The 14974-nt window shown below is 43.1% G+C and overlaps 1 protein-coding gene across 1 annotated transcript; it reads right to left on the reverse strand.

Moving 5' to 3' along the window:
- Nucleotides 1-3835: 3835 nt before the first annotated feature.
- Nucleotides 3836-7639, reverse strand: DSEL (dermatan sulfate epimerase like). The gene has a single exon (XM_050891723.1). The coding sequence runs from the start codon at nt 7637-7639 to the stop codon at nt 3989-3991; it is 3651 nt and encodes a 1216-aa protein (XP_050747680.1). The 3' UTR covers nt 3836-3988.
- Between the last annotated feature and the right edge of the window lie 7335 nt (nt 7640-14974).

Genomic DNA, 14974 nt, shown 5'->3' on the forward strand with positions numbered 1-14974 from the left:
TTTACATATAATTGAGGATCTTGTACAGAAATTCAACTCTGGATCTGGAAAATTAACTGTTCAAACATAAATCCGACAAGAACTGCATGCCAGCTGCGTGCTAAGAGGGAGAAAGGAACCAATCTGACCATGATACTGAGGCTCATCTCCACAGACATCGCTCTTGGAAAAAGCCTACTGGGAGCAATACAGGCATTTAGGTATGCTCAGAGACTATAGATTCATGCAGTTTGATAGAACTCTGAATGCCAAGACCCATGTGCATCTCCCCAGGGCCAATGTCACTTAGTTATGAAGTAAGCAAATAACTGAAATGTTTTCCTCGGCATTTATTTGTCTTAGGCTTCCAAATAGGATTCAGAGATATAAGCATTTAAATAAAGCCTGCCTTTTTAAAATACGTCAAAATCTTAGTTGTCTCATAATTGGACAGTTCAAACTACAATATAGTACAAATAATTATCAACATTTAACACAGGGAGAAAAAGGAAGCAAAGTTAAGATAAAGTACTCAGACTAGTTTTCATGAGCATCTTTATGAAAGTGTAACTGAAAGTGTCAGAACACTTTTCAATATTTTACTGACAGCCTTAAACATTACTAGACCGAGAAAGGGGAGGTTAATGTCCGTGTCTATGTAGTGACCATTCTTCCTCTGGATGCTAGTGACAGAAGAGAATTTTGAGGATAACTCCGTACACCCACAAAATAATTTCATGTTATAAAATTGCACTCATATTCTTTATACACAGAGCCATACTAGTCTCAATGGGAACACTTGCATAAGGAAAAAAAAGATATATTTAATGACCGATTTGACTTAAGATCAGCACAGACATAAAATTGGAATCTATCCTTTAATAGAGAAAAGCAAGTTTATTTTTTATTTTTTTTTTATCACCGGCCTCCACAGTATTCCTGCTTCTCCATACCACAACAGTCATTTTATGGATGGTGCCACTGAAATTTATTCTACAAAGTCCCAGATCTGCACCTTTTAGCGGGCATTCTCATCAACCATATGCATGTTTATTCAGCTTTCTGCTGTGTCTTGGGTTGCTATTCATATAGGTAGAAGGCCACAATCTCAACACAAAGTCATTCAGCTCTATAGCTGGGATATCTCCTGTCTGGTACTAACTTTGGTCAAGTGGTCGTGTAACTTATGATATAAAACTCAACAAAACAATTATTTGACTGAAAATTGGACACTTGCCATACCTTATGCATTCCTACTCTGTTGTTTTCAAGACACTGCTTTTCCTTTTACATATTTTAAGCATAATGACTATAATGCATATGCCCTCACAAGAAGATCTAAAAATAAAGAACAGAGTTCTCTTCTACCTTTTTACATCTGTATAAGGAACACACAATGCAATGAAATCTGAATAATAGATTATGCATTCTTTGAACCAGGAAAATACAGTACAGAAAAGAAATAGCTCCTAAATCTTGCATATAATTAAAGACAGTGACGACGCTATTATGAATGTAAGTGCATGGGATAATCTGTATTCCAAAAGCAGCACAGATGATGCTCCCAACAGATGATTCTGTCCACCCTAACTCCTCAAAACCAAACAAAAAATTGGTTTATAGGCTATTGTGGCATTCCATATAGCACTTTCAGGAAGGGATTTAAAGGTCTCTTTCTGCTTCCACAAATACACAGTCAGTCTTAATTCTTACCTTCAGCTGCCCTAAAACATCTGACAGAGAAAAGCCTTTTTATTTGTTCTGATTCTAGAGTGTAAATCCTGGAAATAGAAGGCAAATGCTGAAATTTATTCTGTCAAGTACAGACTGTACAGACATCAATACCTTTTTTTGAGAAAGCCAATGTGAGAGAATGATACTTGGAAACCAAAGTTTCACTAACATGTCAGTGTACATTAACTTGTTTAATATTTCCTTTAACATGGCATTCCCCCTAGCCAGGGGTGAAACGTAGGAGTGAAGGGGGAAAAAACCCTACTGCTAGTAAATGACAGCTAAGTATGGTTAGTGAGACCGCAAAATATCAATAGCTTTATTGTGCTAGAGGCCTATTTTGACATACTAATGACTGGCCAAGGATGAGCTACGTTTATCTAGGTCATAATGAGATATCACAACGTGCTCCAAAGGATGTGAAATGTACATATGGGAGGGACAAGACAGCGGGGTAAGACAGGGACATAACAGTAAGATTGGAAGGAAAGGTAAGAACTCCTTTATGTTAAAAATCAGTAAGGGTACCTGTAATCTCCACAAAGAAACTCACTGCACTTTTGACATTGTCTAATGCTTACCACCCATATAAATAGTAATTACATACATATTTCAATATAATAAGCCAAAACTCTGATCCCAGCTCCCACAAACCAACTGAAGTGTATTTCCAGACAATTCCATTTGTAATAAAAAACAGATGGTAAAGGAAACAGATGTCTCTTTGTGATCTGATTTACACATTTGCAGACATTTACAATATGCATGCATTTCCAAAGAATGCTGAGCAAGTTAAATTGGGAAATGGGAAATTTTTTTCTTAATGGGCATGCGCAAACGAAGAGTATGACTCAAGAAGAAAATAAGCTGTGACAAAGACACATCTATCCTATCAAGCCTATCTGTTTCCAAACCAATATCATATTACAGCACCATGTTAAAGAAACACCAATCATGATAAAAATCAGACAACTTTGGAAATAGTTTACTGCAGGAAAACATCACTCAAATGTGAAGTGGCTGAGGGACGGGTGATTTTCAGATTTCTCTCCTCTCTGAACGAAGACCTGAGGTTAGCAATGGTTGTACTTCAGAAATTCATTATACAGAAAAGCAAAACATCCCTCAGCAACACAGACCTGGAGATTTATTTAAGATCTTCTAAATCTCAGATTGCCATTTTATGCAGACATCAACAATAAGCCATTGACAATGACATCAAATATTTGCACTGGTCTCAGTGAAATTATGCACAAGAATCAGCAGAGAAATGTGTTACAACAAAGAAGGATGGAAGAGTCTCACTCAAAAAGAGAAAATCCTTGCAGAACCTCTTAGACAAGAGGTACAGGATAAAGCAGTGCAAGGAGCCAAGATATTAACAACCTTCAAAATTAAGTTAGGTTGAGGCAGGTCAAAACTACACAAAATCTTCTCCAAATTTAACTGCTTGTTTGGGAGATCTTGTTGGTTTCTTAGATTTTGTCCCATTTCTTTTTCTCTGGATAGTTTACTTCAGGCTCACAACGGGTAGCACATTGTCAGACACGGAGAATGAAGTCTTCTCTTTTGTCAAAGCACAAAACCCAACTTAAGTGCCACATCTCTGAGCTGAAGGAACCATATCCTATGATGACATTCAATATCCATGTCCATTCCAGTCCTGGGCCTGTCTGCTGAGACTGTAAATAATGAACTAGATTCACTCAAATGTTCTGACTGTTTCCTCCTGCTGAAGGGATGCTGAACAGCCTTAAATCTCAGCTTATTTTGCACCACTATAGTGACCAGTGAGACACAGTTAGAATGCACCAGTACACCTGTCCGAGGGGGCTAATTATCACCATTGGGAACTGGGCCACTTTAACCAGTTTAATTTCATATAAGCTGTCATACAATCATCAGATGGTAAGTACTTTCAGGAACTAACCACTTGGGCTGGAGTCAAACTGGTGAGCTGGAGGTGAAAAGCTCCATATTCTATTATTAATCCCCTGAGCTATAGAGTCCCCAGCTGGTAGTTCTACAAAGGTTCACACAGCTTTTTTTGAAAGGCAGCAAAAGTAGTTACGAGGTTTTTTTTAAAAACCAAACCAAACCAAACCAAACAAAAAAACCCCCCACAGTCGCAGGAACAACTATCTTTTTCTTAAAATAATCTCTCTGAAAGTAGCAGACTGTACACATTTTACAAGAATAAACAAACTTCTCTAATATTTATCCACAAATTGGGAGTCAGAGATCATTAGTGCAAATTTCTGCTGACCGGCAGCATTTATTCTATAAACTTTGGGTATCCTAAGTGGTCCATTAGAGAACAACAGATATCTTCAATCCGTCTAATCTCTTCATTGGGCATGTTTTGTTTCCAGGCATGAATGCTACTTGGTGAAATTTCCCCTTCATAAGGAAGATAGAAAAGACTGGTGGAGGTGGCAAATAATATTTGGTTTAAGCTAGCAGGAGGAAGAGGAATACCAAGAAAGGCAAAAATTGTTTCAGCTGTCTTCTGAGGAAAGCTCACAATATCTTCAAACTTGACCAGCTGATAATTTGTTGGCAGCAAGCCCCCATTTATTCTCAGTGCTGCTGCTGTGTTTGCTAGCCATAAATAGGACAACACAGAAACAGCATTTGAATTAGAGTTTGAAAGTTCTTTTCTTAATGATTCATATTCAAAGGAATAGCCTTCATTTAAACTACATTTTCCTTTACCATTCTCCCCTTTAAACATTGCAGCCAAGTGTTGTGGGACATTTTTCAAGGAGTAAAGGCTTGGCTTATTTTTGTACAACATTGAATAGATCCACGCCCGTGGGTCCCTTACTACATATAATGCTCTCATTGATGATCCTAGGATTTCCTGAAAGAAGGGAAGCTTTAATGTCCAGCTCCCACTACTTAAACTGAGCACAAGTCGTGCATTAGGATAATAGACGAGATGTCTTCTCAGTTCCCTAATATATTCAGCATCTTTATCTTGACTCCCTCTTGCCCTGCTTCTTTGCTCTGACAGAGATTCTCTCTTTTTGGATCTTTTCTTTTTGTCTTTGCTTATGGTAGAATGCTGAGCAATTTTACTTCTGCTGGCTTCATATAAATGAATGTTTTGTAAATGTAACTTTGTGCCTCGAACTAGAGACTGGAGCCACCCTTGGATAAGACGAAAATGACCATTCTGGACATCAGAAACCTTCCATTCACATGGATCTACAAAGGAATCAATTTCAAATTCAGTCTCAGGAATTTCGAGATAGGGTGTAGGTATCCTGATGTATAAGAAGTCACTACTATTGAAAAACAGCTGTTTTAAAATTTCTGCACCAGAAGCGGGAAGTGAAGTAATGATAACATCTGGCAAAACAACGGGGTTTCCTTCTAATTGTTTGGCTTTATTGCCTTTATCATGTTCTAGCCTTGTCATGTCACTGCTCCATTTTGCACAGATGGGCTGAGTACACATGCTCCACACATCCACCAATTCAATAAGCCACAGTGTGACAACCAGTATCAGGATCCAACGCAACATTTTACCAAAGGATATGTAAAACCGCCACTGAAAAGCCAGTATGACCAAACTAACACCCAAAATTAACCCTGCAATTATGTTCACTTTGAATCCAAATGGGAAAACCACCCTATTATTTTTTGTCTGTTTTTCCACAGATTCAGTACCTAGACCAAACTTGGTCACTTTGTTTTCATGAACCACTTTGGCAAAACCACCAAATCCCAAGTAATCGAACCTTGTCTTTAAATTCTGATAGTCAGTCACAATAGCGATGGTATTTTCAGTGTTGTTGACACTGAGTGAAATCTGAAATCCAGATTTTGCATTATCTATGAGTCTACAGTTAGAAACGTTGACATATGGGCCATAGAAAAGGTAAACAATCCTTGTAAGCGTGTTTTTCATTGGAAAGGTAACATTTACAAACTGAGTCCATCGCTTTTTGAATTCAGCAGCTTGTTCTGCCTCCTGTATCCTAGCAACAGGACTACTCCCATGATGATCAAACCAAAACATCTTGTAGTGGGCATCCCACACATCCATCATAGCTCCATTGTATTTGTTCTTAAATTTATAGGGTATGTATTTAAAATCAATGTCAAGATTATGAAAAAAGGCACTGACAGAATTAACAGGAGAGTCTTCCTCCTTCTCGATATGGTCTACTACTAACAATGTCTGAGAATTTAAGAGCAGCAAAACACGATACACACTTTTCAATTTCATTGCTAATGTGTAAGCAGATACCGCCTCACCACTCACAAACATCATGTCTCCAGCCTGGGAGGCTGTTATAATTTCTCCAGTTGAGTCTCCAACCTCATCACCAATCCACTTCAGCCACTGGGCACACTCACCAAGCTGTCCCTCCCAAGGCTGGTTGCACTGGCTTGTAGGAGATGGAGCGAAGACCAAGACATTGTTCAGGTGGCTGAGTTTAGGTCCATAAAGAGCCTCAGATACAAACACCTGCCCATTGGGAGCAAAAGTGAAAGAGTTCTGATCAGGATGTTCATGTCCCGGATTGAAACTTCTCCACCCATCAATCCAGGCATACGGTTGAAAGTGAACAATATCGTAGACAGCACGTCCACCGAGTTTTCCAGACTTAAAGGACACAAAGGTGTTTGTCTGACTGTTTGGCAATCCAGCCCCGTAAGTAACAACTCCCCAGTTAGGAAACACGTGCATTTTAGCAGTACCATAGTCAGGAGGTGGCTGAGGAGTGATTTCAGCAGCGTACCATATAAATTCAGTGTGTAGTGTGCTCCACCTCTGTGCAGTGGATGGCACCATTGGCCCGTCCTTGGGCCTGTGTTTTCTAATCTGCTGTGCCAGCCAGTTGCCAGCTCCATTCTTCATGATAAACTTATCCAAGAAAACCAGTTGGCTCTCAGGACCATAAAACCAGTTGTAATTAGAATCTGCTATGCCCACAGTCCTCTGAAAGCCTGGTAATAGGGTGGCATAGTAAAACCAAAAGTGCATTTTGAGCCAGTTATTCTCCAATTTGTTAATACCAAAGTGGCGCTGGGCCAGGAAAACGTACTGGGTTACTGACTTGGCTGTGTAACTCCCATAAGCTACTCCCTCATCCAGAGACCCGTCTACAATATGATTGAGCAGAAACATTGTTTTCTCCATCACATCGACAACAGTGTGTTTCCAAATATTTGCCTGAGATCCTTTGTCCACCCCTGCAACTAAAGCCCCAATAAGCAAAGCAAGCATATTGGTTGCTTGGTGATTATGGAGAAGCTGCTTTCCCCAGGAACGAACCTTTGAGTACTCATACATTTCCTTGCTTACAGACCATATCTTCTCCAGGTATTTTTGCCTTCTCTCATTTTCCAGTGAATTATACAAGAAGTCAAAAGCAGTGGCAAATCCTGTTAGGGAGTGACCGAGGGGCACTTCATCTCCAGGTGCATTCTCAACCAACCAGTTTTTGTAGCCAGCCATTCTATCCATATATTCTAGGGCAAAATCAAACGCAGCTTTATCTTCGGGGCACAGCAAACAATAAAATGCTAGAGGTGGCAGATTGTTACCATAAATCTCATTCCACTTTGCAGCAAAATCAACGTGCTTGGGTGGAGGTAGGTAGTATAATGGGTTGGATAGCATAACCGTCACCGCACTTCTGATGGCTCTAAATAGATGGGAATGGCTTGTATGAGCCTTCTGCCTCAGTGCCTGGACATCTTCAGCGTCGAAATACAAGCTTGGGTGAAGAGCTGTTTTTTTCAGCTTCTGCTCAGCACTAAGACCTTCAAGTTGCTGTTTTTCATATTGATCTACATTTTCTATGAAAGTCACCCAGTCAGAGTAATTGCTTACAGATTCTTCAAAAGTGAAGACAGCAAACATCATTAATGCTAGAAATAAAGTATGCCCCGTGAACATCAGAGCCATGATCCATTAGGCAGCTCCTCTTCCCCAGGCATGCATTTCCTAACAAAACACAATGTTCAGATATCAAACTTTGATCCAGTTAGTACAAAACCGAACATCTTAAGGCATATTTTTAGGAGAAAAGACTTAGCGTGCACTGTGCATTCTAACAGATACTCAGATTACTTGTAACCTGAGCTACAACATTGAAATAACAAGGCTGTTGAAAACTTAAATCTCAGGCGCCTTGTCTGTTCACACTTTTCTCAAATACAACACTACAGCATAAATACTAAAATCAGGGAAAAAGTAAAATATCTAAGATATGCATATAAAACACAGGTTGACAATGCACAGTAAGACACTGAAACACTATCTCTTGATAACTTGAAAAACTTGGCTTGAAAAAAGCAATCGGAGTCATACATTTACTTTTTTAAAAAGCTTTCAATCAGGTCACATTCCACTTCTAGAGCTGACAAAAACTCTACTGACCACAAAATGATATAATTTATTCAAAACAATGTGTTATATTTGATGAAATAGGGAATTTACAGCACTTGGAAAACAGATTCCAAAACTGAAGTTACTGTCTTCAGCCTTCCCCTTATCTCAATTTCCATGCACACTCTTTCCATCTTTCTCTTTTGGGACTCATGGGAGAGTGGGAAGGAAAAAAAATTCATTTAAAAAAAAATCAACATAGATCCTCCATTAGCTCCTTTTGATGAAACTGCAGTGCTTTTAACCACTATTCCCCTCTGTTTGTGAAAGGTGTATCCGAATTAATAGTCACAGAGTATCGACATATTTTCACGTCGTCTTTCATCTTATCTTCAGCCAATGATGCCCAAATTTTGCCTCAATGATTCAGATAATCCTGCTCCTTCCATTATGAAGCAAAAGGAAAACATGTGAAAGAGGCAGAAAGCCAATACTTTTTTGTTGAAAGAACAGCTTCGGGTTTTCTTCCACCTTGCATGTTGGCTCTTTCTGTGGAAACAGGAACAAAAGTTCTCTGAAGCTGTACAGGTGTCAGAACAAATTTAAAGTACTAAAGATAACAAACTACTGCTACCTTGCTAGGAAAGATGAGTTAACACACCTTTTCTTTTGCAGAAATTTAAAAAAAAAGGAGCATTGTCAAAGTTCCACAAAATTTATCTTTGGCAAAACAGAAATTCATACTGGCTACTTAAGCTTGCTTTATTTCACCTTTTACCCGCGTGACTACGAGGTCTCAGGGCATATGTTCCCATTACGCTATCAGCAGCTATCCGACAGAATAAATTTGAAACACGCCACCAAAATTAAATGGAGCTCAGATAAATAAATAAATAAATATGCTAATATACGTCTGTATAAACCACGCGCGTGGTCCTGCCGGTGAAACGAAGGCGCGAAGAGGGAAACCAGACAGATCGACCCACGGCGGCTGCCGCCCTGCCGCCCGAGGGGCGCCCCCCGCCCCGCCAGCCCCGGGACGCCGCCTGGCAGCGCCCTCCGCGCCTCCCCCCGGCGCCTCCCCCCGCGCCGCCCCGCGCCGCGGCGCCCCCCGCCCGCGGCCAGCAGAGGGGGCCCGCCACCGGCTCCGCCGCCGCCTCCCCTCCCCGCCGCCCCAGGGCCGCACAACTTGAACAAGTTTCGGCGGCGACCGCGGGCGCGCCCCGCACGCTTCCCTCGCCGCGGCCGGGAGCCTCCGCCTCCTCACGCCCGGCGTCCCCGAGTGTAACCCCGTCTTACCGCAGCGGGTCCGGCGGGGGTCGGGGCGGCCGGCAGCTGCCGCGGGGCCGCGTCGCTCTGCCCCGGCCAGCGCGGCCCGGGGAGCGGGGCCAGCCCCCGGCCGGGGAGCTGCGGGTGGCGCCGCGCTGCGCCGCGCCGCGCCGCGCCGGCCCCGCTCGGCTGGGCCGGGCTGCGGTCGGCTCCGGCCCCTTCTGCGCTGCCGCGACTTTCCACCCGGGCTGGCCGCAACTTCGGGTCCCTGCCCTCCGCCGGCGGCTCCCCAGAGTTGATGGCGGGGGAGATGCGGCGGCGGGCGCCCAGCGACGGGCGCGGGCAGCGAAGCAAACTCGCAGGGATGTCGCTCCCGAGGGGCGGGAAGGGAGGGAGGGAGGGAGGGAGGGAAGGGAGGCGGCGGGGGGGTTGGCAGAGCCGCCCCCGGCGGAACAGGGATGTGCCGATCCTCCGCGCCGTGCTCCGGAGGCGGGCGGGCTCCCGGCCCCGCCGGCGCTCCCGGCTGCTCCTCTTCCCTGCGACTGCGTGAGCTGCCCGCCGCTCCCAGCGCCGAGCCCAGCCCTGCTCCCGCCGGCGGATGCCACCGCCGCCCCTGCGCCCCGGCAGCGGGCTGCCGGCGGAGCGGAGCGGAGCGGAGCGCGGCGGGTGCGCCCGGGGGCAGGGCCGGGGCCGGAGCGGGGGGAGGCCGCGCCCGGGAGCGACGGAGGCGGCGGGGGGAGGCGGGGCCGCGCCGACCGGGCGGCTCCCGCGGCGGCTGCCCCGAGACCGCGGTGAGGGACGGCGAGGGAGGGAGCGGGGGTGGAGCGGGTCCCGGTGCGGGGAGCGGGGAGCAGCAGGCAGGTGTGAGAGGGCTCCCTGGAAGAAAAGCTGCCGCGGGGGGTCGCCTCCGTGGCCGGCCGGGCGGCCGGCAGCTGCCGCCTCGCCGCGGACCGGCTCCCGCGGCTCCCAGCCGGGGGCGATGGCGGGGCAATGGCAGGGCACGGCACGGCGGCGGCCCGGGGGCCGGCGAGCAGGGTAGGGCTGGGCAGGGCGGCAGGAGCCGTCCCTCCTGTGGGTAGCAACTCTCAGCGCGGAATAAATACATAACAGTGCCCGTATCTCAGAAACCACGGGGATACGCCGCATCTGCTCGTTGGAGCGGTCCCACTTTTTGTAACTACCTCCCTGCGCAGGCACTTTATTTTATGCGATGCATTAAAATGGGTCTCATTCAGCTTTAGCTGAAGGCTTCCGAAGTAAAATATAAAACCGTAATGAGGTGTAAAAACCTCTGCCCCTCAACTCGCTCACGATCAGTGATGCGGTGAGGGGTCAGTAGAAAATGCTGGCTAGCCCGCTTGGTGCCTGTGGTCCTCCCACGAAATTCAAGAGGTATAACACCATTCTCGGTTTTGAATCGCAGTTTGGATTGCCGGTGATGACTTTCAGAGCCTGATTTTGTAACCTGCCTGATGTGATACCAAGCTGTTCTTTGGTAGTAAGTGCACTCTAAGAAAAGAAAGGGTGTGAGATTTTTGGATATGTGTTACCATTTACTATGTTTATAAACTGTACCTCAAAGGACGTGGGTTTTAAACATCCTGACGCATGAGTCACCACTTTTTCCCAGGCATAGCCTATATTCTTCCTAACTTTTCTTTTTTTTCCCCAATATCTCAGAAAATACAGTTGCATATTTAAGTATTTCTTAAGCCACTCAATGTATAACTATCTTGAAATGAATATATGAATATATAAAGGCCATACATTATGGGTACTGATTCTGTTTCTTTGTGCTACGGAGAGCACCTTAGAAGGATTAAATTATTAAATTATGCACATTTCCATCAATGATGAACTACGTCTGGAACCATCCTAATCTTTCAGATGTGCCCTATGGACTTGGCTTAAGAGGGAAAAATACTGATTATTGCCTGGATCATATCTTCCCATCAGAAGAAATTTGCATAATGACCAAAGATCAGCACATAATTCCCTGACCTTGAATCTGTTACAATTCTGCCTTTTCCTGCTACTGGGGAAGTTATTCTGGGAAGAGAGCAAAGGGAAATGTAAAGCCACAATAAAGGCCACATTCCTCTAAGTCAGTAGAAACTGAGTGGAATACACTACAAATGAAAACCTCCCAAATCTTTTTCCCTCTGTCCCCATTGTAATCTGCATTGTACCCATTACGTTTTTCCCAAGGCTGACCCATTCTGGGTCTGAGTCGGTCTCAGAGTCTCAGAGTCTCAGAGAATGACTTCTCCCATAAATTGTCAGGCAATTCTGAATGAGCAGAACATTTGGAGGACTTGTGTTAGGTTAAAAGCAAGAGTAAAGCTCTCCCAAGAGCCCTTCTCACTCTCTGGGACCTGTGGTGAGATCATTACATATACAGTGTTCAATTGCAATGTGATATTTGTGGAGAGGCATGAAAATAAATTATTGACTGGCCCCATATATTCACAAATGATACCATTTTGACAAAGTCTTATTTGTAAGGCATTTTACTTTTTCTGCGGAAGCTCTTTCACATTGTCAAAGATGCACTGGCAGAATACTTAAGGCTGATTTTCTGCTAAGCCAATTGCAAAGCAAGAGCATCTTTAACCATGTATGATTTCAACTAGTATAGGCTACTTACTTTCTGCCATTTTCAAGTAATTTTGCTTCAAAAAAAACCCCAAATAACAATAGTGGTAGAACTAGTATTCAGTTATTTTTCTATTAGTAATTTTCGAGAGTCAGCAGAGACCCATAGTTACTTGTACTACAACTGAAAACCAAAAACAAAACCTCATGGATTCAACTGGTATCAGGAGAAACAATTAAGTGAAGCAAACTTCAAAGGAGTTGGATTAAGGTAATTAGAAATAGTGACCTTGGGTTGTAACCAACTCTTTTGCATAAAATGAGCCTGAATTGCATTGGCATTCCGCCTTACTTGATTGCATAATGCTCTTTAAAGAGTGGTCAGTAAAATCAAGGTCACTTTCAGAACAACTCTTAATTGTGAAAGTAACTATTAAAAGTTACCACTTACATTTTTATTTGTAGAAACACTGGCCATCTGGCAACAAATTGCATTATATTGTTATATTTTCAAATATTCTTCGTAACTATGAATAGCTGAAAAGCAAGGCTGATGGGCTATCAGCAGGAAAAAGGTGCTGTAAAATATCTACCAAGAAAATGAGTTTTGACTCATGGGAAAGTGACCTTGCTGTCACTTCAAGCTCTTCGTGTAAGAAATCATGGGTTGTTGTTGGTGATATGCTCTGGTGTACTGCTTCAGGGATAGCATTCTGCATTGATACCAAAATCAGCCATCTGAATGATCTTGAAAATGCTAGCAGCGTTATCCTGCTTGAGTACAGGCCAAGTGCTAACAGATGGAAGTGAAGAGTAGAATAATCAGCTGGACTGCCACAAAATATTTGCCAGTGTCAAAGAGGATAATAATTCAAAAGTTCATAAATGAATGAGATGCTGCTGTCAAATATGAGACATTGCTCCACACACACAAGAAGAGCCAGGTATTTAGGTAGGATCTGGACTGAGGTAACTAGGTGTCCAGTAATGACGGACTCTTGAAACTTCTGCCTTACTCCTCAAGTAGCAAAAGTACATAAACTCCTAAGTTTAAAGTACAGGTTTTATTTTAGAGGCACCACAAGTTTGGGGGAGAGTTCTTGACCACTCAGAAATCTCCATATTGGCAGGCCTCGGTGCTTATTTCATGACTAAACCTAACTGTGGCCTGAAAGATACACTTTTCTTAATCTAAATCCACTCGTAGATCTAATCCATTGTGAATTCTTGAAATATACCTCATGCACAGCTCCTTCTTTTACAACAGACAAACAAAAACACATTGGAGGACAATGCAGTGGTCATGAGGATCCTCTTTAATGCAATAATCTGTTGCTCAGAAGCACCCACCTTTCACAGAGAAGACATGGGTGCAATGGCCTTTTCTCCTTTAAAGGATGCTAACCAAAATCTCTCAACTCTCAGATAACCTAATCTCTTGTCTGTTTCAGCATACAACATCTTTTTGTTCCAAACTAGGGGCATCCGGTGAAATCGTGTTACTTTTCATTAATATAATCACACACAGAAGCTTACACACATAAATGAATTGTATTAGAGGGAAGGAATTAGACCCTCTGCCATCCAAGAACAGCTCACACACTTTACGATAAACAGGTATTGGAACGAAGCATATACCGCATTCTGAGAGAAGGGATCATTCCTTCAAATCAGGTCTCCCACTCTGACTGTGACGGTGACTTCTGCAATATCCAAGTCCACTTCCTCTCTGTGTAATCCCACCTGACAGGAACACAAACAAAACCCACACTGTTAGCTAGCCAACTAGTTTTAGGGGGAGAAATCTGATGTTGCTGATGAACATTTGACAAATAAAGCGGGTGAAACATAAAGTGTATAAACGCTTGATATCTAAGTTCCTATCTTTTGGGGTTGAGTGAATACAGGGGAATTGTATTGTAGAGTATACAGAAAAGAGCAAAACAGCATGTGGTGATACTGTTCTTACTGGTTTTTTTTATTTTTATTTTAATTTTTTTAAAAAGTTTTACTTCTAGTTTTTTATTATCTATTAATTTTATTTTTATTTATTTTAAGATTTTTTTAAATTTAGGAATGGTTACTAATTAAAAGTAACAGCAACAAAACACAAACAAGCAAGCAAGAATATCCTGGTTTTATTAAAACTAACAATTAATATGATTAAGTTTATCACACTGCGCAAGCAAAGTAGAAAAGGAAGTGACTTTTTTTTCCATGTTACAAAGACTCTTCTTTTTTAGTGGAGTTCTCCAACACTGCAAGACTGGAGTCCTCACAGGCTGAAAAGTGCCTGGTGTCACTGTCAGCAGAGAGACAGGAGGGAGCAACTGCCAAAAGCCGCAGTGCTGCACTCTTTCTCTGTCCCAGCTGTGTGCTCCTGCCAGCCCCTTTGTGTCGGAGCAGTTGGCAGTCTCATTGCTACGTAATTGCTCGTGCAGACACAACAGGGCAGCACAGTTTTAGGCCAGCTTAAGTAGATTGCGAAACTGCACCTTAAAACTGCCAGCTGCATACAGGGGTAATTTTAAGCCCATTCGTGACTATATCTCAGACACTGCATATGAAGCAAATGGGACTATTCGTACTTCGGTAGCATTTTTATCGAACAATCTTCAGTGAAAGTGGTTTAAAAACATCAGGGATGACACTGTGTGCAGCGGTGGGACCTCAGGAAGATTCTCAGCAGTCGGTTGGAACAGCACAGCCCCAAATTCTTAGGATATCAAATTCATTGGAGAATCTGTGCAGATCTACATCAGTGCACGTTTTTCACTATGGAAACTCATCATCAATTGGAGAAAGAGGATTAATGCTACAAATGTTGTATTTATGGAAGCATTTAAGTATTCAAGGCTTGCTGATTGTATTTTGGCTATTTTGCAACCTGTCCCTAGATGTTGCCATATTAAATACAAAATGTTGGCAAATTAATCATAACATAAAACCAAAAGAGTGGAAGAGGAAGGAGTCTTCTTTTCCTTGCGCTAGTGTCTTGGCAGTCTAGCAAATTCTTGACATTAAACTCCCCCACCTGCCAAAAAAACC

Source organism: Gymnogyps californianus, chromosome 2 (assembly GCF_018139145.2).
Source record: "Gymnogyps californianus isolate 813 chromosome 2, ASM1813914v2, whole genome shotgun sequence".
Lineage (NCBI taxonomy): Eukaryota > Metazoa > Chordata > Aves > Accipitriformes > Cathartidae > Gymnogyps > Gymnogyps californianus.

Coding starts and splice junctions, on each gene's coding strand:
- DSEL (XM_050891723.1), bottom strand. CDS start 7,639: ATGGCTCTGATGTTCACGGGGCATACTTTATTTCTAGCATTAATGATG.